This window comes from Mastigoproctus giganteus, chromosome 7 (genome assembly GCF_048544385.1).
Source record: "Mastigoproctus giganteus isolate SK-2022 chromosome 7, ASM4854438v1, whole genome shotgun sequence".
Taxonomy (NCBI): Eukaryota; Metazoa; Arthropoda; class Arachnida; order Uropygi; family Thelyphonidae; genus Mastigoproctus; species Mastigoproctus giganteus.
Window position 1 is genome coordinate 2,589,374 of NC_143581.1, and position 25,511 is coordinate 2,614,884.

The 25,511-nt window shown below is 34.2% G+C and overlaps 1 protein-coding gene across 3 annotated transcripts in view; it reads right to left on the minus strand.

Moving 5' to 3' along the window:
- Window positions 1–473: 473 nt before the first annotated feature.
- Window positions 474–25,511, minus strand: part of LOC150082433 (nuclear envelope phosphatase-regulatory subunit 1-like) — a 72,634-nt gene continuing 47,596 nt past the window's right edge. For all 3 annotated transcript variants that reach the window (XM_090378603.1, XM_090378606.1, XM_090378604.1), the window contains exons 4-6: window positions 19,686–19,795; window positions 12,768–12,822; window positions 474–1,191 (exon numbers count right to left, since the gene is read on the minus strand). In XM_090378603.1, the coding sequence (XP_090234729.1) occupies window positions 1,150–1,191; window positions 12,768–12,822; window positions 19,686–19,795 (207 nt within the window). In that variant the 3' untranslated portion in view covers window positions 474–1,149. The remainder of the gene's footprint in view (window positions 1,192–12,767; window positions 12,823–19,685; window positions 19,796–25,511) is intronic.

The following is a 25,511-nucleotide window of genomic DNA, read 5'->3' on the forward strand; positions in this document are numbered from 1 at the left end:
ATATTATACATTTTGTAATCCTTGAACCTATTATTTGAATCAAAAATTATAACAGTTTCAGAGAAACAGTTTATACATCAATGTTATATATATATATACACACACACACACACACACACACAAAAAAAAAATCCCAAATGGCATCCATTCCGTATTTAAAACAAACAGCAAAATCAAATTAAGCAAAGACAATACAGATTCCTTTCTGAGATCAAAATATATTTAGTTAATTCTTAAAAATTAGATATTTAATTTCAGATTACAAATGAGAGTATGGCAGACCACACAACGTGCAGAATTAATAAAATATGAAAACAGAAAGTTAAAATCTGAGCTAATGCTTAAAACAGGTTTTAGAAAAGGCAATTATATATTAAAACAGTTACCTTCCACAAAATACTGGAAACAATTAATATTAATAATAATAAAAAAAAACCTGCTAATCATTAAACATACAATAACACATCAAATGACAGTTTTACTTCCTTATTTTAAAAGAGGACCTGGACAGAATGCAGATAAAAATGAAAGTTAAATAATATGATTTGGATTAATATGGATGACTGTCACTTGATGGCAATATCTCAACAATCGTACTTTTCTAATAAATACACCAAGAACAACCTATACTGGTATATACAATTGCCATTCACATATATTAAATCAAATCTTGTACTGGCTGATCATGTTTCTGAAGTGCATAAATTAAGTCTACTAACAATATAAAGAGCACCAAGTGAATATGGAGATATACATCAAAATGCATACAAAAATTTGTATAAATTTAAAACTACTGGATCCCACATGCAAATTAAAAGGAAATATAACAGAATGAAATTTGCATTAATGCATCAAGGAAAAGTTTTTTTTTTTTAATTGATAAAAACATTACCTCACATTTTTCATGTAATATAATGTTGCTTAGCACACGTGGCAACCCGATGCGATGCATTACTTTTATGATAATTTTCCTGAATTTTACGCACAAATGCCGTTGCCATTCATAATCTCTATCCTGGGAATCAGATATGTTAGCTGATACAGTTCTTCTGTTGCTTCAAATGATGAAAGGTCCTGAGAGGCACACCCAAGTTTTTTAATTTTTTTATCATGTAACTTGAACCTTCATCTTATTTATTCAAGCTAATATCAGGAGGTTGTTGGCCGTGGTTTTAATATTAACCTTCCATTCTGTTCAAATGAAAAATACTGTTAAACAGTAACATAGTGAAAAAAAAAAAAAAAAAAAAAAAATCAAGACTATAATCAATTTCTACCTTCAAATAAATCATTTCCATAAACCAGTGTTTCTCAACCTGTGTACTGCAGCACATTAATAAATCCAAATTTTATAATAAAAATTAATTTATAACAAAAAATTCATTTATTTTCACTGCACCGATCTGAGTGCCTTCTGACAGTCAAAGTGGTGTCACGTTTTGATTGATATAACTGGATTTGTTCACCTATACTACACAAATAATAAATGTATCATTAAATATACCCTACAGCAAACGGATTGGGCTTATACTGCATTTATGTGTATGTGATGTCTTATACATCAGATACACTTTCAATTACCTGAGCTATTGTGTCGCAAAATTTTGGTATCTTTAAAAGCATGCTGCAGCAACAAAAAGGTTGAAAAACGCTGCCATTAACTAATGATAAGTACAGCTATCTGGCATTCATATATCCAGAAAGCTTGTGTAATTGCCACATTTGAAAAGTAACAGTAGAAAAAAGGGAAGTTGTATCCATCTACCTACCCTATAGCAAAGGGATTGGGAATTAAACAGTTAAGCATAAAAACAATGTTCAACAATTTATATAAAAAAAACTAACCTGAAATTATTGTATATTAATTGTTAATATATAATTAATTGTATATTAGCATAATATTAATTACTGTTTAATATATTTACATTACAAAAGTGACAGCCAGAGAGACTGTCCTTTGCCCAGTCATTTGAGCAAATTTATTTATATCATCATATCTACAACCCCATCTCCATCCATTATAGTATCACAAAAGATCAGAAAGATGAAAACCCATAGTCGTCTTCTGTTAACCTTAAAACAGAAAATGCATATTTTTAGAATACTAGAAAAATGTGAAATCATAACGCATTTAAGAAGGATTGAAATCTTGGCCGATTTGAAATCTCTACAATTTATGATATAAAAACAGACTCAAATTAAGCCAAAGGAAATAAACTGTAATGTATACAGTGGTATGTTAAGAAGTCTAACTTCACATTACAGCATTTAATTGTTAGTTGGTTGTTGGGTTTTATTGACGCATTAACAACTAAGGCTATAATGCGCCAAAACCAGGTGATATATAAAAAATTTAAATGTCCACTGACCTAATTACTTAGGTGCATTTAATTGTAAAATGTATGCACCAATGAGAGTAATGCTCATGCAACCAGCAAATACTCTGGATAATTGGGCTTATACTGAATATACATGTATGTGATGTCTTATACATCAGATACACTTTCAATTATCTGAGCTTTTAATATAAAATGGTAAAAACAACTGAAGTTGTTTCCACAGCAAATGTCATGAAATGGCAATGAATGGTAAAGTGCCAGTGCCCAATTTATAACATTACAATGGATACAATTTTAACAAAATTTAGCAAATTTTGCAAATACAATTTTAACAAAAAAACAAATAATATTACCAGGTTCTGGCCACCTCCTCTTATTATTAGTGCGTGTCTTGTTTGAACAAACTAGTTTTATGAAAAATTCAAAAACTAAAGGAAAAACTATTGGAAAATTATGTCACTGTGTAATCCCTATCATAAATATGGCTATGGAAGCATTCACTTGAATGGAAAAATGAAAGTTTTAAAAGATGTGACAAAAGAATTCATTGCTTAGTTTTTGAATGCTTATGCTCCCTGCCATTACCCATATATTTTTTGTGTTAATAAAATTAAAGTGTTAAAAACAGAATGACATTTAATATGTGAAAAGTAACAATGAGCAAGAAAACAAAGGGCCAAGATCAGACCTCTACTCCACCACGAATCGGAGGAGGAACAGGACAAAGGGCAAATCGTAATCGTGTTCAAGAGTGCTCTAGTAGCCAGCCTATAAGCAAAGAAGAAATAAATGATATTGTTTCGAAAAAGAAAAAACAAGAGGAAGTAGTTCTTCAGGTAAATAATGTGTAATTTATTTTGGAAACTTGCTTCTTTTTGTTTGTTTTTGATGACCTATATAGTTTAAACACCATGCATGAGAACTTCAGACATTGTTGATTGAAATAAAGAGCGCGTGGGTAATGCCAGAATAACTATTTGAACCCCAGGGGCTCACATCTGGTGAGTATGGGCTTGGCACACCCAGGATCCTGAGCTGGATATCATCATTCTTCTCTTTCTTGGTGATTCCCTTCTACTCTCTCTCTCTCTCTCTCTCTCTCTCTCTCTCTCTCAGGGTAACTCGGGAACTTTTTTTTTTCCTGGTGCAGCATAAGCCTCAGGCTTCCTTGCACCATATGGCTATTAATAATAATAATAATCATGCAACACAGCGGCAACCCCCAAGGCAGAATGCGCTGGTCCCACAGGAACTAGTAGTTGTTGGTGATTCTATTGTCAGGGAAACATGTTTTGTAAAAAGGATAGGTGGAACAGGACCAGGGTATGTCTGCCAGGGGCAAAGGTTGATGATGTTGTAGAGTGGATATCATCTTTTAAGGGCACAAAAGGTGATATAGTTGTACACGTTGGCACTAATGATTTTAGGAGTAGGAGACCAGCAGAATTACTTAACAAGTACAGGTCACTGTTGAAAAAAAGCCATGAATTAGGGTTGAATTTGAAAGTGTCTGCAATTCTGCCCAGACACGATAGAAGGGAGTATATGATGAGAGCCTTGTCGATAAATTCGGCCCTGGAAAGATTGTGCAAGGCTCAAGGGATAGAATTTTTTTCAGCCTGGTCTATACTTGTTAACAGGAGAGACTGCTTCTACAGGAATGGGATACACTTAAATAGAAAGGGTGCAAGAATATTTGCTGATGCTATCGAGGCAGTGTTAGGTGGGTCAGAAAACTGCTAGCTTGGGGGGATACAAGGACTAATAGTTTAACAGTAGCCGCAGGTGATTCTTGCACAATTTCTATTAGAATGTTGTTGTTGTTTGGTTTTTAGGAGCATTAGCAACTAAGGCCATATTGCTCCGGAATATGCGGTGGTCATTCCCTGACCTTTCCGCATCCTCCATATTTGGTGGTGACGGGCTCGAACCCCGGTCTAATCAAGACGCGTGTGGTACACACTGCTGCTCCTTCCCACCTGGCTACGGAGACGCCTCTATTAGAATAAGTAGCGACCTGGGGCGAGGGGTGTTGGGGGTTTCAGGGACGGATGGCAGTCATCGTGAAATAGGTGGGTATATGGGATGTGTTAGGGTAACTAGGAATAGGAGCATGTATGCTTGCATGTATACCAAGGCTAGAAGTATAGTAAATAAATTTGATGAATTTGTTGGTCGAGACATCAAAGGCAGATATTGTTGGGATAGCAGAGACATGGTGTCACACAGATATAAGGAATGCAGAACTGGAATTTGGGGAGTACAATGTGTACAGAAAGGATAGACAGGATAGAAAGGGAGGAGGTGTTATGCTGTTAATTAAGAAAAACATAAAATCAAAAGAAGTACACCCAGCTGATATAGATCAGGCCCGGGCAAACTTTTTGGCTGAAGGGCCACATTAGGAATTCAAAAAGAAGGCGGGCCGCACGTAAAATACTATTTTTAGATATATATTATTTGTTATCATGAAAATATAACATAAAAAAAATTATTCTCTAACAACCAGGAATTTAATGAGATGAATGGAACTGTTTTACATCTTTTAACATTTTTTTTAATTTCGGGTGTTAATTTTGTAGTTGAGATTCTTAAAACTGCTTGTAAATGTTCATTGGTGATGCTTGATCGTAAAGAATTTTTATTTAGATTCATGATGGAAAATGTTTGTTCACATATGTAGGTTAATTCAAAAATAACCAACATTTTTCGGGGAAAATCTTTAAGTTCGTCGAATTTACAGATCTCCTCACGACGGTGCAATTCCCTTAAATCGGTATCACACTGCAGATATATAATCTGAAGTTGTAGTTCAATAGAAATTGCACTAGCAATTTCTATTGAAAATGGATCGCGCACTATTGCCAAATTTTCGGAAGTCGCCAGATCTTTGTGAAAAGTCGTCATTCAGCGCATTGATAATTTCACAATATTTTTCAAATTTATTTTCTGGAATCTTCAGCAACTTCATGGTTGGAAAGTGGTCTACCTTGTTAATCAATAAATGTCGAAGGAACAACTGGAGTTTTAAATGAAATGCATTCAAACTTTTTACCATATCATGGGCATATAAATTTTTCCCTTGTAACACGGTGTTGAAAGTATTTAAGTGTGTCACGATGGCCAGGGCAAAAGCAAAATCACAAATCCAGTTATTATCAGTTAATTCGGGAAAGTCCATAATATTTTTCAGTTTTAAAAATAGAATGATGTCATCTTTAAGATCCCATACTCGTCGAAGAACTTTTCCTAAGCTAAGCCATCGAATTTGGCTATGATAAGGAATATCTGTGTACTCAGATTCAATATCTTGGAGAAAATTAACGAATTGTCTGTTTCAGGCCCCTCGATTGTATTAAATTTACTAGTTTAATAATACAAGATGTGACAGGTTCAACTTTTAACACATTTTTACATAATACTTGTTGATGTATAATACAATGAATTGTAATTAAATTATAATCAGGATAATTTTCATAAATTTTATCTTGAATTTTCTTTAATGCTCCAACATTTTTACCTGTCAAACTTGGTGCTCCGTCAGTTGTTACGCTTACCATTTTGTTCCATTGTAAATTATATCTTGCTAAGCATTTTTCAACTTTTTCAAATATATCAGCCCGTTGTTTGGTCTCTAAGAGATTCCACTGAAAGAAGCTCTTCAATAATTTCAAAATTAGATGTACATTCACGTATGAAAATTAATAACTGTGCAGTATTCTTTTGGTCATTACTTTCGTCGAGAACTATCGAGTACCATGTTATGGATTCTAATACTGATAATAAACAGTGGTCTCATTCAAATTTGTATCGATACATTCAATTCTTCTTACTACGGTTCGCCGAGATAAACTTATATTCTCAAATTTGTGTTTAATGTCAGGAGATATAATTCCATCATACATTCTTTAATATATGAGAAATAACAAAACTTGCCTCTACAGTAGCTTCTTGTTCCTTAATTAGCCGCGTAAACACATTTTGTTGTCTAGATAAATTTTGAATCAATCCATCAGCAGTTTTCTTTCTCTCTTCCGGAGTTAAATTGGCACCATATTCGGAATGTTTAGTAGTGAAATGTCTTTTAATATTGTACTCTTTCAACACTGAGACACTCCCGGCAGATGAGACAAATAGTCTTGTTATTTATGTTAACAAAAAAATATTTTGTGTTCCACTCTTCATTAAAGACACTATGCTCTTGTTGAATTTTTCGTTTTTTATTCTTTTTTAAAAGGCCGTAAATATTATTTTTATCGCTACTGGCACCAAGATAATAACCGAAGATAACGGGAAAAAAAAAAAAAAAAAAAAAAAAAAACTAACTGCGGGATGACCGTCAGAGAAAACAGATTGGAACTGCGGCCGGTTGGCAGTCCTATCCTATTGCTCCGCCACCACAGCAAAGCCGTTGTCGTCATCACCGGTTGTCTGTTACCGTAGTTTCGCGCGGTTAGTTTATAAAATTATAAATTATACTGTTATAAAAGCGTCCGTTGGCTCGCTCCGGTTCGTGCACAATTTCAAATTGAACAATACAGAGATGATAAAACAATTTACAAGTTGACAAATTCTATAATGTATTACATATACAAATTTATTTTTCAAAAGGCATAAAATAAGTAAACTTTTTTTGAAAATACAATTAAAGCTTGCGGGCCGCACAAAAATGTGCAGCGGGTTGTATGCATCCCACAGGCCATAATTTGCCTGGGCCTGATAAAGATGAACAGTGAACTGTTGAGTCAGTTTGGTGTGACATAAGCACTGCGAAAGCAAAAATAAGAATAGGAGTGTGTTATAGGCCTAATGACTCGAATGAGTACAATCAACAATTGTACAGAGAAATAGAGTGGGCTAGTAAATCAGAATGTCTTATAATGGGGGATTTTAACTTCCCAGATATTGACTGGAACTTGTGGGTAGGTCACCCACACACTAGTCAGACTTTTATGGATTTATTGGATGATTGTTTTCTGCAGCAACATGTTCGAGAGGCAACCAGGGAGAGTAATACTCTTGATCTGGTTATCAGCAGTCATCATTCGTGTATTAACAATTTGCAGATAAAGGAACCACTAGGTGGCAGTGATCACAGTGTACTGAAGTGGGATTTACTTAAAGATTTAATTACCAGTCAGGGGTAAAGGAAAGGGTTTTTGCTTCCATAAAGGTGAGTACAGTGGTCTCAGAAAGTTTTTAAATTCTGTACAGTGGGATCAACAGACGATGTTACCAACAGTAAGCGGGAAGCATTCAAAGAATTAATCGTGGATGCTACTAAAAGCTTCATACCTATTAAGAAATATTGTTCAAGGTTTAGGCCTAAATGGTTATCTAATGAACTAATAAGACTCGTAACAGAGAAGAAAAATGCATGGGATGCATATAAATTATCAAGCGACTCAGAAGCCTCTGGCAGATATAAGCTAGTCTGTAATCAAGTCACAAAGGAGGTTAGGCAGGCGCGAAGGCAGATGAGAAATCCTTGGCAAAAGATGCTAAGAAAAACAGCAAGGATTTCTTTACTTATATAAACTCTAAAAGGAAGGGGATGAATATGATTGGTCCACTTGACATCGATGGTTCGACTGTTGATGATCCTGCTCAGATAGCAAACAAACTGAATGAGTATTTTGCATCTACATTCACACATGAGGAATTATTAAGGTTTGAAAATGGCGGAAGGGTATCAAATTGTAGCTGGATACTTAATGATTTTGTAATAACTGAGAGAAAAGTGGAGGAGAAATTGTTGAAGTTAAACATAAGAAAAGCACCTGGGGTGGATGGGATCTATCCAGTTATATTAAAGGAGGCGGCAAAGCAACTAAGCAAATCCTTAGCCATAATTATGAGAGTATCCTTGGACTCAGGGGAGGTTCCCACGGACTGGAGATGTGCAAATGTATCCCCAATTCACAAAGGGGGATCGAAGGGTGACACGAGTAATTACAGACCAGTTAGTTTAACTTTTGTTCCGGGTAAAATAATGGAGTCACTGGTTAAAGATGCATTGCAGGATCTAGACAAGGCTGCAGCAATAATTCAGACACAGCATGGGTTTGTTAAGGGAAAGTCTTGTCTGACAAATTTGTCTTGTCTGACATCATAGGATATTATGATGTGGTTACAAAGGAACTGGATGCAAAAAATAATTTTGATATCATATATTTGGAATTGCACATGGAAGACTATTGTACAAACTGGAGCAGAATGGTATTAAGGGTAAGTTGCTACAATGAATAAAAGGATGGTTAAGTGGGAGAAGACAGAGGGTGGTAATCAATGGGTGCTGCTCTTCGTGGACTAATGTTATTAGTGGAGTCCCACAGGGTTCGGTGTTGGGCCCACTGTTGTTTTGTATATTTATCAATGATATTGATGAAGGTATATCACGCTTAATATTGAAGTTTGCAGATGATACAAAGGTTGGCACGGTTGCTAATGACAGTAATGGCAGTGTGCTACTGCAACAGGATCTAGATAATTTGGGCAGATGAGCTAAGAAGTGGCAACTGAAGTTTAACCTTGACAAATGCAAAGTACTGCATATGGGTAGAAGTAACCCCAGAGAAACGTACCAACTGTGTGGTGCTACACTTAAGGTGGTAGAAAATGAAAAAGACCTGGGAGTAATTGTGCAGTCAGATATGAAGTATTCTGAGCAATGCAGACAGGCTGCCAGGGCAGGTCATGGGGTTTTGTCGATGATATATATAGGAATTTTGCTAGCAGGGAAAAGGATATGATTGTCCGTCTGTATAAGGCAATGGTCAGGCCACGCCTTGAGTACTGCATACAGGTCTGGAGGCCTCATTTTAGGAAGGATGTAGATTTGCTTGAGCGTGTACAGAGAAGGGCAACAAGATTGGTGAGGGGAATAAAGGGATCCTCTTACCCAGAGAGGCTTAATTTCTGCAAATTGCAATGGCTGGAGACTAGGCACCTGCACGGTGATTTGATTGAGGTGTATAAGGCCTTGAATAGGTTGAGCACGCTGAATTCTGATCGGATCCTTCCACTTGTTCAGATTACTAACCTAAGGGGGCATAAATTCAAATTAAGAAAGGACAGATGTAGAATAGATGTGCCGAAATTTGCCTTTAGCCAGCGGGTGGTTAATTGCTGGAACAAACTTCCATCTGTCATTGTGGAAGTTGATAGGTTGAATAAATTTAAGGAGGAACTGGACAGGCATTTGGAGGGAATGGTGTGATTTTTTTTTTTATTTTTTTGGCTGATGCTGCATAAGCTCATACACTTGGTTTTTTGCATCACATGCCACCACTACTACTACTACTACAACACCCTGCACAACTGCAAATTCCCTGTGAAAGACTGCATTTCCATAATACCCAGTAGTTCAACTCAAGAACCCATGTGCTTCTAATCCATGAATATTTAGATACATGTGTCTCTAAATCAGAAAGCATATAAATCCAGGAGATACTCAGTGGATGAGAAACATCAGTAAAATACTGATGTAAATCTTTTGTGATATAATAAGCATACCAAAACAACAGCGTGTGCTACAAACCAAATGTATACAAAGGATATAAAATTAATGCACCTGGAGTAGAACACAATCAAATCAGGTTGGTATATGTTGGTAAGACATCTGTAGAAGGCATCTAAGTACTACCATCAAGTAATAACTAGAACGCCTAAATACCTCCCATAGTGTTTTTTTTTGGTAGTTGGCGCATCGGCTTCTGTGGCCATAATGCACCTCCCAAGGTTTTTGCAGCTTTGATCCAAGTCCGAAGCGGGATTCGAACCAGCGACCTTTGGGATGCCAGGCAGGCACTATACCCACCCAGCTAGCCCGGTCGGCACCTCCCATAGTATGTGATACGGGGTCGAAAAGGTGTCAAATGTATATGCTCAATTGTTGAGAGATAGATCTCCGATATTAAGCCACTCAGACTCAATCCCATTGGCAAACCAAAAATTTGTTTGTACACTTTGTCTCGAAAGGTGATATAGTTGGCCTCAACTAACAGTTTAATTAAGTGAAAAATTTCCTTAATTGGAAGCTTTGTATAATTGACTGAAATAGGGTACAAGCTAAGGATAGGATACAAAATACTACACCAACCAACAATAGTAATATCGAAAAATTCTTTATTTCTGTCCCATATGTTGAACAGTGGCACAAACAGCTTAACAGATTCTTTAAAGATACCGAATTTAAAATTGTAGCCAGGCCAATACGGAAATTACACACTATACTGAACACTCGCTCAGTCCTTTCCTCGTTCGCAACACAAATTAATGACCTGGTATACAACATTTTGTGTGGTGATTGCGACTCGTCTTGCCAAGGTTCAACACGTTTTCCTCTGAATATTTGTTAATCAACACGCGGCCTCAGTTTGTACGTCTCGTTCAGCAGCGTCAGATTTAGCCTTTCATGCCGTTAACGGAAAACACTTTTTATTTAATGAGGCGAAAATATTTAGTGTCCAATGTAATTATACGCGACTATTAATTGCAGAAACCGTAGAAATATTAAATTACACGAGAATTCTGTTAATGTTCAACAGCCATATCTGATCTCTGATTCGTGGGCTTTTATGCACATGCACGAAGACAAATAATCAGTATTAAGGTTCGTGCTCACCCCTATTCGGTAATTTTCATATTTTCATTCCTGTGATCACGACATACGGTCGAAAAGTGTTGTCAGCTTCAGGAAGGAAAACCGTTTTGCAATTTTTTCGTTAAATTCTTTTAATTCATTTTCTTATTTTTAATTGCGTTAAATTGATTTTTAATTATTTGTTACTCTAATGTAAGATTTTCGATTTTTTTGTTTTAATTTCTGGAGAGTATCATATGGAAGTGTTCTACGTACTATATTGAGGTAAACTTCTCTTATTATTTTACAAATATTGATATCAACATAGAATGTATTGAGCATTACAGCTCTGGTTCATACTATCTAATTAATATTTAAAATAAGTTATTGTACTACTGCATTCAGTGTTACTATTTTACTTAGTTATTTACCTATTTTATCAAGTTTTGGTAACTTACAATAATGTGATTGACTTTTGATTGCTGTCCGGCTACAGTGATCCTTTTGATTGTAATCACAGAACACCACCAATGCCGAATGCCATAATGTGCCACACAATACATCTGACCCGAATCGGCTGGATGATCTGACCGGTTTGGGTGAGTGCCAATCTGATTCGGATCGGAAATTTTTCAAAAATTTAAAAATCACCAGTGTACATTATTAAATTACATTAATAATTTTAAGCGTGAATTTTTTTAAATCATGCAATTTTCTCATCTACGATACATTATTCTTTTTTGCTTTATGCCCTTCCTCACCTTACCACATCCCATATTAAAATATGAGGGAAGGATACACAAAGGCTAAGAATTCGGAAAAATTTTAACAACCATAACGGATATGCACATTTTGAGGTCCATAGGATAGTTTTTGGAATGATGTCTGTCTGTCCCCAGTGATATGTCGGGGCGAGGCGGGGAGTTTAATACAAGAGTGCCTATGGCCTATGAAAACCTTAATGCGGCCCTGATTTAAACTATCAACTTCCAAAACAACAGATGGAAGTTTGTTCCAGCAATCAACTACCTGCCAACTAAAGGCAAATTTCTGCAATTTTCAAATCTTTCAAGGCCTTATACACTTCAATCAGATCACCTTGCAGGTGCCCAGTCTCTAGACACTGCAATTTGCAGAACTGAAGCCTTTCCTGGTAAGAGACCCCCTTTGTTACCCTCACCAATCTTGTTGCACTTCTCTGTACTTACTCAAGCAACTCTACATCCTCCCCAAAATGAGGCCTCCAGACCTGTACACAGTACTCAAGCCGTGGCCTGACCATTGCCTTATACAGAGGGACAATCACCTCCTGTTCCCTGCTAGCAAAATTCCTGTATATCAATGACAATACCCCATGATCTGCTCTGGCAGCCAGTCTGCACTGCTCAGAAAACTTCATATCTGACTGCACAATAATTACTCCCAGATCTTTTTCATTTTCTGCCACCCCAAGTGTAGTACCACACAGTTGATACATTTCTTTGGGGTTACTTCTATCCATATGTAGTACTTTGAAGGAAACAAAATTTTATTCATCAAGATTAAAAGTTTGTTCTGTATTCTATTCTAGACCAAGCCAAAACTACAGTCCACCAATGAGAGAGAGAGAGAGAGAGAGAGAGAGAGAGAGAGAGAGAGAGAGAGAGAGAGAGAGAGAAGCATTTTTCTTGCTTTTGATACAACAGGCTGGAATGAAATGTATATGTGAGACTATGGTTTGTAGTTCAAGTGACCAAGTAGTAATCAGTAACAGCATGGCAAACGTATTATAAGTAACACATGTTAATATACACACACACACACACACACACACACATCTGTACATACTTAAATGTTATACTCACATCATCGCACGACATATTAAAGTCTGCTAACACCAACCGTACTCTAGATACAATGCTAGCAACAGTAAAGGAAATCAGAAATAACATTTAAAAAAGGAAGTTTTTATTTAAATATTATATTAAAAGAACAATAAAGACAACTTCAAAGATTAAATATAAATTTAACATCATTAAAAATATATATATATTTATAGCTTTCATTTTCTGCTTGAATATAATAAATTATCTCTTGTCATTACACTATGTGTATTTTAGTGCAAATGTATCATTTATACACAGCTAATTATAGATTAGCAAATTTGTAATAGCGGCATCGTTTAAGTTACATCTCATATTGCGAATACCTTCACGACGAGTTGCCATGACATTTGCACTACTTCAAATAAGTAACGCTTCACCCGAAGGAGAAGACTATTGTTACTTATTCTCAGTGGATACCACCACCCAGACAGCACTGTTTCAAGGCTATTTGGCCCTTATTCGGTAGGTGGGTAATGATGACAAACCAGTTGTGAAGTATATTTCCACAATATGAGAGATGCCTGATGGTGTATGATATAAGTTAAGACTATGCATTTGCATAGTCTAGTCTCTCTTTCGCAGCTTGAGGCTTAAGCCTCAAGCTACGAAAGAGAGATTGTATTTTAGTGCAAATGCATCATTTATACACAGCTAATTATAGGTTAGCAAATTTGTATTTGTAGTTACATACAATATGAGATGTAACTTAAACGATGCATTTTCACTAAAATACACACAGTCTAATCTCTTTCGCAGCTTGAGGCTTAAGCCCTTAATGCATTAGACTCTTGTCATTACTGAATGACAGTTTTTTTTTTTTTTATATTTAGTTAAAAATCTCAGAATGTGGGGAGAGTGGAAGAAATATTTTAAAAAAATGACAAAGGCAATGTTAAAAAAAAAAAAAGGGGGGGGGGGGGGGTTTGCCAAAGTTAATCCCATATGAAACAGCCAGAAGGCCAATGATGCTACTTATAAAACCCTTTACAGCAGATAAAACTCTATTCCATTCAACCATCCTGAAAATATTAGAAGTGTTACAATTCTTTAAATTTCGACATTAAATTTCATATGTATCCAATGTAATTGTATACTGTATTGTTGGTGCTATGTCCATTTTTGTACCTGGATAAAGAAGAGCATCAAAATTATTCAGGGTGTTTCAAAAGTGATGGTCAATAATTTAAAGGTGAACTGTACAGACTACAATATGCAAAAAAAAACCCAGTAAACACAGGTTTTTAAGTCCTTAAGTGAATCGTTTTCGAGATATTGCACATTTCTAGTTGGGATCTACCACTGAGAAGGTGAACTGTACAGAGTTGGGATCCGCCACTGACTTATGCTCATCTTCTCTGTTTCCCCTCTCTCAATGCTCTGAGACGTAGCAGGCATACTAGTACTTGTCAAAGGATAGTCAACATGGAAAGAGGTTACAGCAATGAAGAGTATGCGGTCATGCACTTCATGTATGGTAAAGCCAACAGCAATGCATTCGAGGCTGCACATTTGTACCAAGAAGCATTTCCCTGCTGAAGGCAGCCCAGTTGTTAGTTTTATGGTGCAATGGCAGCTAAAGGCCATTATGCACCAAACAATGGTAGGAGCAGCAGCACAACAGGTGCACATTCATCAGGGTACATCAACACCTTAGAGAACATGGGTGCTTCGCACATGGAGTACAAGCAGGTAGGCCCAGAAGCATAACACCTGATGTTGAGGAAAGAGTGTTAGAAAGAACATCCTGTAACATGTAATCTCTAAAATCCTGGTGTTGAAACCAAAAATTAAAAATGTATTATCTTATGTTTAATAAAACCACCCTTGGCAAAGGATTCACAGCTTTTTGCTAAACTAGTGCTTCCATGGTCAGTGGTAGATCTTAACAGAAAATGTGCATTATCTCGAAAACAGTTCATCTACGGGACGTAGATGAACTGTTTCCCCGATGTTCACTGGGACGATGTTCACATTTCCCGATGTTCACTGGAACTTTTTTTGTTTATTTTAGTTTGTACTTTTCACCTTTAAATTATTGACCATCAGTTTTGAAACACCCTGTATATAACATAGTACAGCAACAAATTCTGCCTTCAGACAGGAGTAAAGTAATCGCGATGACTAGTTTACTGAAAAAAATTAGCAACCTCTGTCAAACTTCCAGTAAGCAGGAGGACCTTCAGAAATGTTTTGCTACGGAATATACTTTGTCTCTCTGTTGACCTGTATGCAATAACAGCCCAAATTTGTAAATACATTTATAAACTGTTAGTAAATTAATAAGAGGAGTTTACCTCAATATAGTACGTAGAACACTTCCGTATGATACCCTCCAGAAATTAAGACGGAAAAAACGAAAAAATCGACAACTTACCGGTACATTAAAGTAAAATATAAATAATTTATATTTTACTTTAATTTATATTATTTATATTTTACTTTAATGTACCGGTAAGTTGTCGATTTTTTCGTTTTTTCCGTTTTAATTTCTGGAGGGTATCATTCGGAAGTGTTCTACGTACTATATTGAGGTAAACTCCTCTTATTAATTTACTAATATTATTATCAACGTAGAACATATTGAGTATTACAGCTCTGATTCATACTATCTAATTTATAAACTGTAAATAAGTATAGACAATATCCTGGTGACAGTCATAAGTTTTGAACTATCTGTAAATAATTAATACATCTGTCACCTATAACCTTTTATCTGAATATCTAAGCAAATAATCTTCTGTGAAAATAGTAATTATCCAACTTGAATGTATGGGAATCTCACTGAAATGGATGCATTTTAATTTGTATCATGCTCTCTTGCTTTCCAGCTGTGTAGAGGCAAAAGCTTCAGTTTAAATAAACAGATAATAATAATAATTTTTTATATTATATCTAATTATATTGTAGGTTGACCTACAAGGTCAACCTACCTCCCCCAGGTCAAAGTGACAGCTGAAATAGATAGACACCACCTGGTATCATTCTACCACTGCCATCGGATGTAAGCCGAAGCTAAACAGGTCCACCTCCATAGATGGATGATGATGTCAAAGAGTAGTAATAATCATACTGCATCAAGTGTGGCACAGGATAGTCACATGAATTTGATTTTTGAACCAACCCTTAGGCAGATGGGTTGGTTCAAAAAGTTGGAGACAGTGGAGCAAGTGGCGCTGTTCCCCATATGGCTACCACAAGGAAAGGGCAAGCCCATCCAGTCCAACCAACTGGAAATGCTTCCTGCACAAGTGACTCAAGAAGAAAACTCCAACGCATGAAGTGGAGCATTGAAATGAATATGTTCATCATGCAAACATACTAAGAAATAACCAAGCTAGAGACCGATATCTCAAGTTCTTGTTTATACTCACCGGCACAACCACCAGGTCAGTGGAGTTTACAATAAAGCAATCAATACAAAAAGTTAATTGTATTTAGTAGCCACGGGCTTGAACTCCGGTCAACTCAAAGAGTGTGTGCTACTGCCTCTTGAATTTCTCTGGACTTTTTGAAAGTTTGGAGTAGAGGAAATATTATTTGAGGCACATTTTGTGTGAAACACAGGACTTTCTCAGTCTGTAATATTGTCAATGAATGGCTTAAGAATAGCCTGTGGGGGGGGGGGAGATACCCAGGGCAGAGTAGCCTATGAATGCTCCCCCTTTAATCTTTATAAGCATTTTAAATATGCTAACATTGATGTGCACTCCTCACCAAAAGTACGAGCCCAGGGTGGCCACCCCACCCTAAGGACAACTCTGAGTATGAGTTCAAGGTAAAATGATGATGAATTAACTAATACTGAGAGACTTCCTATGTTGGGAAACTTGCTCTCCATATTATCAGTTTATTGTATACTCTCCATATACTCTCCATACATCCCTCTCGATTTTCTGGGATAGAGGGTAAAAAAATATTCCCGGATAATCCAAAAATATAGTAAGTCCCCGACATACGCAAAAAATACGTTCCAGGACTTCTTAAGTAAGTCAAGATTTGCATAACTCGAGAATGACTAATAAAATATTGCTACTATATCCTTGATATGCCAAAATTACAAAAACCACATAATATCCTCAGAAGAATGAAGAAAAATAATTATATATTTCTGATTCGTTCAATTAAAAACTATCTAGGGACAGGGGTGAAGTTATTGAACTGTAAAAACTGATTTGTATTTCGCAGCCTTGGTTGTTGTTATTATTATAGATGACCTTTATTGGTGCTGACCACTTCTCACATTGTCTTTCTCCTTTTTTGTGCTCACTGTTGCCACTGACAAATCTGAATTCTGCGCATTATTTGTTAATGTTTGGCCACTTTCATACATCCCTTTTGTTTTAATTGTCTAATCCAACTCGATCGCTTTCCTTTTCTTCATAGATTTACTAGTGCCACTGTCACTTATTCTTAGTCGGCACCATGATAATAGTCAAAATTAAATTTTCTGAAAAGAACTTCACAGGGTTAAGGCGAAAGCTCACGATTATCACCCCACGCGAGCTCACATTTTACTAAAGTACATTTCTGGGGGTCACTGCCATAAAACCATAAAAACAATTTGCATTTTCCGGGTTATTGGGTATTTCTGTTAATGCAATCTATTATAAGCAGGTAGTAAACTCGACCATATTGTGATAATACCGATAGCTGGAATTCTGTGGGTTTTTACGTTATTATGGTGAAACGTGTCTCCCCTTCACTGAAATCTTCAGTCATATAAATAACATAAGTCCGGAGCTACGTAAGTCGGGGACATACTGTATCGAAAAATGTTCAGCAACCTACGTAAAAAGTATGGCGATAGATAAAAAACGAAAAAACTTACCATGCACTACTCGTGTGTCCAATACGATACTTCTGTTTATGTCGCGTATGGTTTGGTCACCAACATTATAACGGTTCTATAGAGATTTAACGGATGCACCGTTTTCAAACTTTTGAATAATTTCAAGTTTTTGTTTAAACGAAAGCACAACTCTTGCGTTTGCCCATCATTTTCGTGATTTCTAAAAAAAAAAAATACTATATAAAAAAATTCCGACATCCCTGACATAAATAACAAAACAAAATTTGTCCTTTTGTGGTGCGATGGAAAACAACAGTCGACGCAATGCACTAAAAAAAACTAAACACTCGGTCTCTTTTTTTTTTTGAGTGGCAGGTGGGTTGCAAGATATTTGATTTTTGATTTTTATTTTTTTAAAATTTGGAATCTTGAAGTGTCCCAGTGAATCTGATCCTGGTAAAAATGAGTCTGCTGTATATAGTTTCTTATGAAGTGGGACTCAACAAGATGAATATAATTAAAAACAAATTTATATGACATCAGTGTTTAAATGAATTGATGCGAATCAGTATTAACAAACCATCAGGAATTCAGCAACAAGATAAAATGTGACAAACTAGTGTTGCACTATGTTTCATTAATAGTTATTTGCATTATTAATATACAAGGCAATTTTTTATTCAACACAATACTGCTTTTCTTTGTCAGTTTCACAAACTTCTAATTTTTCGTACTAGTAACTTCATTATTCTCTAGAGAAAGGTTTGGAGATTTGGTTGGCAACACTGAGTACACCCCAGATGACGTGAAGAAAATGACAGCTTACAACACTAAGCAAAACAAGTTTATTGTTTAAGAAGTAAGAATACAAAAGTGAGAATTCAATTGTTTCTGCTCACAGAAGATACCAAAAAAAAATTTGGCATGTGTGATGGACCAGCAAACCAAACCAAACAGTACTGGATTAGCAGAACAATTGAAAAAAACAGGCAGTGTTTTAGATTAAAAGAAAGATCACGCATACTGACCATCATTAAACCTGCAGTAGTAGTGCCACCAATTATTACAAACATGGTGGCACTACACCTGACAGATGTCAACTATATTTTAAAAATTGCTTGGAGTATACCAATATTTCATCTTTTCTTAATGGACAGCAATACTTATTACATGCATTTTTTTGTTTTTAATAGAAACATTAAATATTTAAAAAATGCTGTGTTTATCTTTTATTTAAAAAAAAAAGCTGTTGAAAATTAGAAAAGAAAAACATTATAGGAATAAAATATAAAGATGAAGGCTATTAAATAGCTTCTTTAATTTTCCAGTATAAAAAACTGCTTAAATGTACACAATTTATAAACATGCATATATTGCATGCTGTTATTCACTTCCATTTCCAAAGTTTTTCAAAATTTATTTCAAATTTAGTATGCTACTTAAGTTTGCAAAATATCATGTCACTAACTCTATCCAGAGTGATTGTTTTGTGTTTATTATTCAAAAAGACGTAGTTCATGACCATTAGAAACGATTAATAATAGTTAGATCACATGGGCAGATTTCATAAATAACACGAGCTACACCAATAAACAAATTCACATAACTCTACTCAAAATGATAATTGCTTTCCATGTTTCCATGTTCATTATTCAAAAATAATAATGAACACTTCAAATAAATCTTTTGGAAAAAAAAAAAAAAAAAAAAAAAAAGTAGTTTATGACCATAAGAAACAGTTAACTGTTAGATCAGGTGAGAGAGTGTACAACTTTAACTAGAAACAAACACAATTTTAGGTTTTGTAGCATCAATAGTAGTGACTTTCCCATAATAGCATTAATACAAGTTAGATGTACAACAAAGGTGGTGGGCTGTACTTGCTGAGTGCACTCACACTGTAACTCTGGAAAAACTATAAATAAAAATTCACAAACCATGCAAAGTAAAAATTTGCCCATTTAAAAGTATTTATACTTTTAAATAACCTCATTCTTATTTTTTGACAACACAATTTAGAAAAATTGAATGCATATGTAATATATTGAAAATTTATAAAATAAAATGTAAACACTATTTAAAGGAAAGACACTTATAATAAAGGATACATCGATGGTGCCACTACCCTCTTGTGAATACCCATTAGGAAAAGGATAACTAGAATAACACTACTAATAGTGAAGAACATATGGTTCATTAATGACTGGAGAAAACTCACCTAAAGAAAAATAATATTTGTGCTTTTTATAATGCCACAAGTCTAGTACTAATGATAAATTTGGCATTAAATACGTTCTAGGTAAGGCATGTCAAACATACAGTGCTGACCTTTGGGGAGGAAAAAAAAAAAAACCAAGAAATAGAACAAATAAAAGCTTACCCATTCTATTTAATAAATATTAATTAGTAATTTTTAAATATAGATTTATTTTTATTACCATGCACTTTGGTTCCAATTTGACATTTGTTTAATGTAGCACTCGAAAAAGAGGCAGAAAATATGGTCGCTTTTTTTGTGTCATCTCTCATGTGCTTTCCATTTTACAACGTATTTGTATATGCAGCTGGCTCATTCAGTCTCACTACTTACCACAACAAAGTAGGTATCTTCCCAGTTATGTCAGTGAACTGTATTTTTCGTCATTAAAAGTTACAATTTTATCTGTGTGGAGTGATCTGGAGTGAATTTGTGTTTTATTCGCCTTTAGTTGAAGCAGTAGCTAATAAACAATATGTCGAACCGTAGTACCAGTATGAATAAAAAAAGCTCTATTAAAGAACTTTGCAGTTTTCAAGAGAAATGGGAACTACAATATTTTTGTATCCAAGTGAAGAATAAAATATTATGCCTGATATGTAGGCACTCTATTGCAGTTTTCAAGGAGTACAACGTTAAATGGCACTATGATACAAATCACAAAGCAGACTATGACAAATATGTTGCAAAACTTCACGAAAAAGTTGTCAGAAAAACTTCATGAAAAACCTGTTAATGGATCTGCTGTAAAAGCTAATTACCTAATATCTTATTTAACTGCAGGCAAGTCAAAGCCATCTACAGAAGGGGAATTTATTAGTGAATACAAGATTAAAACAGTGGAGGTGATGTGTCAGAACAAATAAAAAAAAAAATTCAAAAGTATAAATTAAGTCAAAATAGCAATCAAAGCTAGCAGAATCGATGAAATAGCTGATAATTTAAGAGATCAGCTTATTTCAACATCGAACTTTGAGGCCTACTCAACTGCAATCGACAAAAGTACAGACATTCAAAGTATCACTCAGCTGGCCATTTTTATTTTCAGATGTGACGTGAACCTGAAAGTAAGTGAAGAGTTTTTAGAAGTAATTCCAATGATGCATGATATACCCACAGGGACTGATATTTTCGATGCACTTATGGAAGTTCTGAAGAAATATGAGCTACCATTGAAAAAGTTGGTGTGTCTTGAGACTGATGGTGCCCCTGCGATGATGAGTTTTACCAATGTAGTTGTTGCGAAATTAAAAGAATATGCAAACAACAGGGTAATAATTCTTTTGACCATTTTCATCACATTATTTATCAGCAAGTATTATGTTCCAAAGGTCTATATTTAAAACTTTGGAACACATTAGTAGAGCATTAATAGAGGCAAATTATGCAAGAAAGCAAGCTTGTACAGCACCAGCCAAAAAAAAAAAAAAAAATCTATTTTACACAACTAGTTGCGCTAAAAGTTTATCCAGTTTTTCCTTGAATTTATTTCAAGGAAGAACTTAAAAAAAAAAAAAAAAAACTTACAAACAGAACTAAGTGAAACCGATAACTCTTTGAAGCAAAAATATATGGAAGTTAGAATTCCAGATTTTTACACCTATTTATCTGTAGATCCATTCCCCAGAGTGCTATCTTTCATTACATGTATACCACTATGTTCAACAGCACATATTTATGCAAACAACTGTTTTCTTTAATAAAAAATAACAAAACTCTAGAATGATAAAGATTATCGATCAGTCTATCTTCAATTTTGAAAATTTCATCAGCTCAAGACATTATACCAAATCTTATTGTTTTATATTGTGAAAATCGGTGTCAACTGGCCACTAAAAAAAAAAAAAAATATATATATATATATATATATATATATATATATGTGAAATGCCAAATATAAGCAAGTTTTAACAAGCAGTGTCAGTTGATAGATAAAAATAAGGATATGACAGATGCACCCAAATGTACAAAGCAGCAGTAAAGGATGCAAAAGTATAAAAGTATATACAGTAAGTCCCTGACTTAAATAAGCCCAAGTTACATAAATTCGGACCTACGAAATTTTTTTTTTCACTCATTTTTTTATTTTAAGGATTGTAAAATTTAAAACAGTAAAAAAAAAAAAAAAAAAAAAAGCAATCAATAACGTTTCTCTACTCTTACTTATTCTCAGTGGCGCCCAATGAAAATAAGTAATTGTAGTCTTCTCTACCAGAGAAGTATTACTATACAAAGTAGTGCAATACCCGGTATCTCTTTGCCACAATAACGCTTCTCTACTGTTACTTATTCTCAGTGGTGCCCACTGAGAATAAGTAATAGTAGTCATCTCTAGTAGAGAAGCATTACTTATTCGAAGTAGTGCAATACCCGGTATCTCGTTGTGAAGGTAGCCACAATATGAGATATAATTAAAACAATGCCTTTACACTATATACGTAGTTTAATTTTATGGGTTACCTATGGTGTATCTACATTGATATTATATATATATAAATATATATATATAAATATATATATATCAGTTTTTATATAAATATATATAAATTATATTTTTATATAAATATATATATATATATATATATATATAGTATATAAAACAGGTGAAAAAGGTAAAGAAAGGAGAAGAAAAAGGTAAAGAAAGGAAAAGAAAAAGAAAATAGAGAATAGATGTACCTGGACGCGCAAGGCTACAGAACAGGATACAACTATAAAATAAAACATAGAAATAAATAATAAAGGACATAGTAAGATGGGAAAGTTATTAACAACAACGTGCCATGCCTAAAGGAAGATATGAGAAGAAAAGAATGTTAAGATCCTAATGAATTAAGTGGAAAAATTGGCTGAATTGATAAGCCAAATCATATTTACAAAAGCTAGAAAAAAGTGGTAATTAGTGCATATTAAAAAGTAGTAATAAATAGAAATGAAAATAATGAAAATAACAATTGGTACATAGATCAGGTAATTCATCAGGGGACTACACCCGATCATGTACCAAAATACTGCGTTTCTATACAAACCCATGCCGATGGAGGTAGCAATAAATTTAAAAAATAAAAATAAAAAAATAATAATAATAAAAAAATAAAAATAAAAATTAAAATTTTTTGAAACCTTCATAGACATGAGTGAGGTAGCCCCAACGCAGTGTGTATATTTTAAGTGAACCGTTAAATTAAAAGGTGTAATTAAAAGGTGTACCAGGCAGCAGCATAGAAAAGGGAAGTAATACAAGGTATGGGTGGGAAAAAAAGATAGTAGTAAAAAAAGGAGGCGAAAATAGCGAGAATAAGAAAAGAAGGAATGTCCGAATCGCCCTCGTATTGCACTAATAGTTCAACGGACGGAAAAAGCAGAATAGAAAGTATAAAGACGTAAAGAGAAGGAAAAGATTTTAAAGATACTAGGCAAGCTGGGTTCGTAAGTACCCAACCTCTTAGAGAGGGCCTTGGCTGTGAAGGTGTTAGTAGAAGAGGAAAATTAATACTGCTAGCCTGTGAAATATTTTGTTAATGTCACATGTAAAAAAATTAGTATAAAATTACATACCTTTAAAATTATGTAGCATCAATTAGTAGAATTATGTAGCGTCAATTAGTAAAATTATGTAGCGTCAATTAGTAAAATTATGTAGGATCAATTAGTAAAATGCATAATAAACATGATTAATAAATAGAATACAAACAAGGAGAGGTTGCTTAGTAGAAAAATAATAATGGACGCCCTCTATAGTTAAAAGTGAGGAAAAGGTCCGAATAATAATTAAAAATAATTAAGCAAAAATAATTAAAATAAAATAATGGAAAAAATTAAATAGATAAAACTTAAAAGGTAACTTAGAAAGTGAAAAGACATGAGCATCGTTCAGAATAGAAGTCATATGATGTGATCACTTTCAAAGTGGTGGGAATACCACCATTTAAATTTACAACTATACGTCTGTACAAATTATCATGTTAACCCTAATCAAAATGAGATATAGTGAAACCGAATTTATGTTTAATGAAGTTAGAAAGATTTTTAATAATACGATTTATAAAATTAATAGGAATATCATTTAAACATAATTTGGTATATAGGCCGTTTAAAGCTTTGATAAAAAGTGTTTGATTGCTGCTAAGATACGCAAGACGTAAAATTTGTGTATGGATGATATTTTTATGAACTGTAATGGAAATATTAGAGTTCCAATTTGTTAAATAAATAATGTTGAAATTAAATTGACTTCTTTTATCAAATACTTCCAAGGTATTACGAAGAGGTGAATTATTTAAAGTAATGCTTAAATCGAGAAAGTTTGCGTGTTGGTTACCATTATTTTCTTTGTTTAAGGTAAGTTCAGTAGGATATATCAATTTAGCAATATTTTCAAAATGATAATTTAAAATCAAGATATCATCAACATATCTAAATGCGAAGAAATTAAGGTTTGGATTGTTATTAGTATAAAGATCTTCGTAGTAATGTAGAAATAAGTTGGAAACTATACTGGAAATTGGTGAGCCCATGGGAACTCCTATTGATTGTCTATAGGTATTACTGCCATCGTAAATATAGTTATTAAGAATACATAAGTTGATATAATTATTCCAGACAATCTCATCCACGGGTAGAACGTGCTTGTATTTAAGATATAATTGATTGAGTACAGAGATAATTAAATGATGTGGTAAGGAAGTAAATAAATTAGTAAAGTCATAGGTTTCGATACTAAAGATTTTGGCATTAGAATTGAAGATTTTAATGATGTTGTGGTTATTATTAATGATCCAGGTTGATGGAATATTAATGAAGATGGTAGTTAGTAGTTTAAAAAATTGTTTACCTGGAAGATAACAACCGCTTTTTTTGGCACTAGTGATGAATCTAAAGCCAACAGGATCTTTGTGGAACTTGGCAATCATATATAGGAATGGTAATGTAGAATTGCGCATTTTGGTATGTAGTTTTTTATGCAAAGCTATAAGTTTTTTGATGGTCGTATTAATGCCAAGATTACAGCGTAAAAATGTGGTACTGCTGTCGACTTCCTTTTTAAGAGTAGTATAGTAGAACTGTTTACAAAAGATTGCGAAGTTGTTAGAAGCTTTATCTACAGGGGTGATGATAAATTTTCCTTGTAGATCTGAGATGGCATTTTTGAGATTAGAGTATTTAATATGTGAATTATTATACAAGTTGTGACATTTTGAAACTGATTTTATAATATCTTGATATTATAAAATCAGTTTATAATATCAATTATATCTTGTGGTTTATCAAGATATTATAAAATCAGTTTCAAAATGTCACAACTTGTATAATAATTCACATATTAAACACTCTAATCTCAAAAATGCCATCTCAGATCTACAAGGAAAATTTATCATCACCCCTGTAGATAAAGCTTCTAACAACTTCGCAATCTTTTGTAAACAGTTCTACTATACTACTCTTAAAAAGGAAGTCGACAGCAGTACCACATTTTTACGCTGTAATCTTGGCATTAATACGACCATCAAAAAACTTATAGCTTTGCATAAAAAACTACATACCAAAATGCGCAATTCTACATTACCATTCCTATATATGATTGCCAAGTTCCACAAAGATCCTGTTGGCTTTAGATTCATCACTAGTGCCAAAAAAAGCGGTTGTTATCTCCCAGGTAAACAATTTTTTAAACTACTAA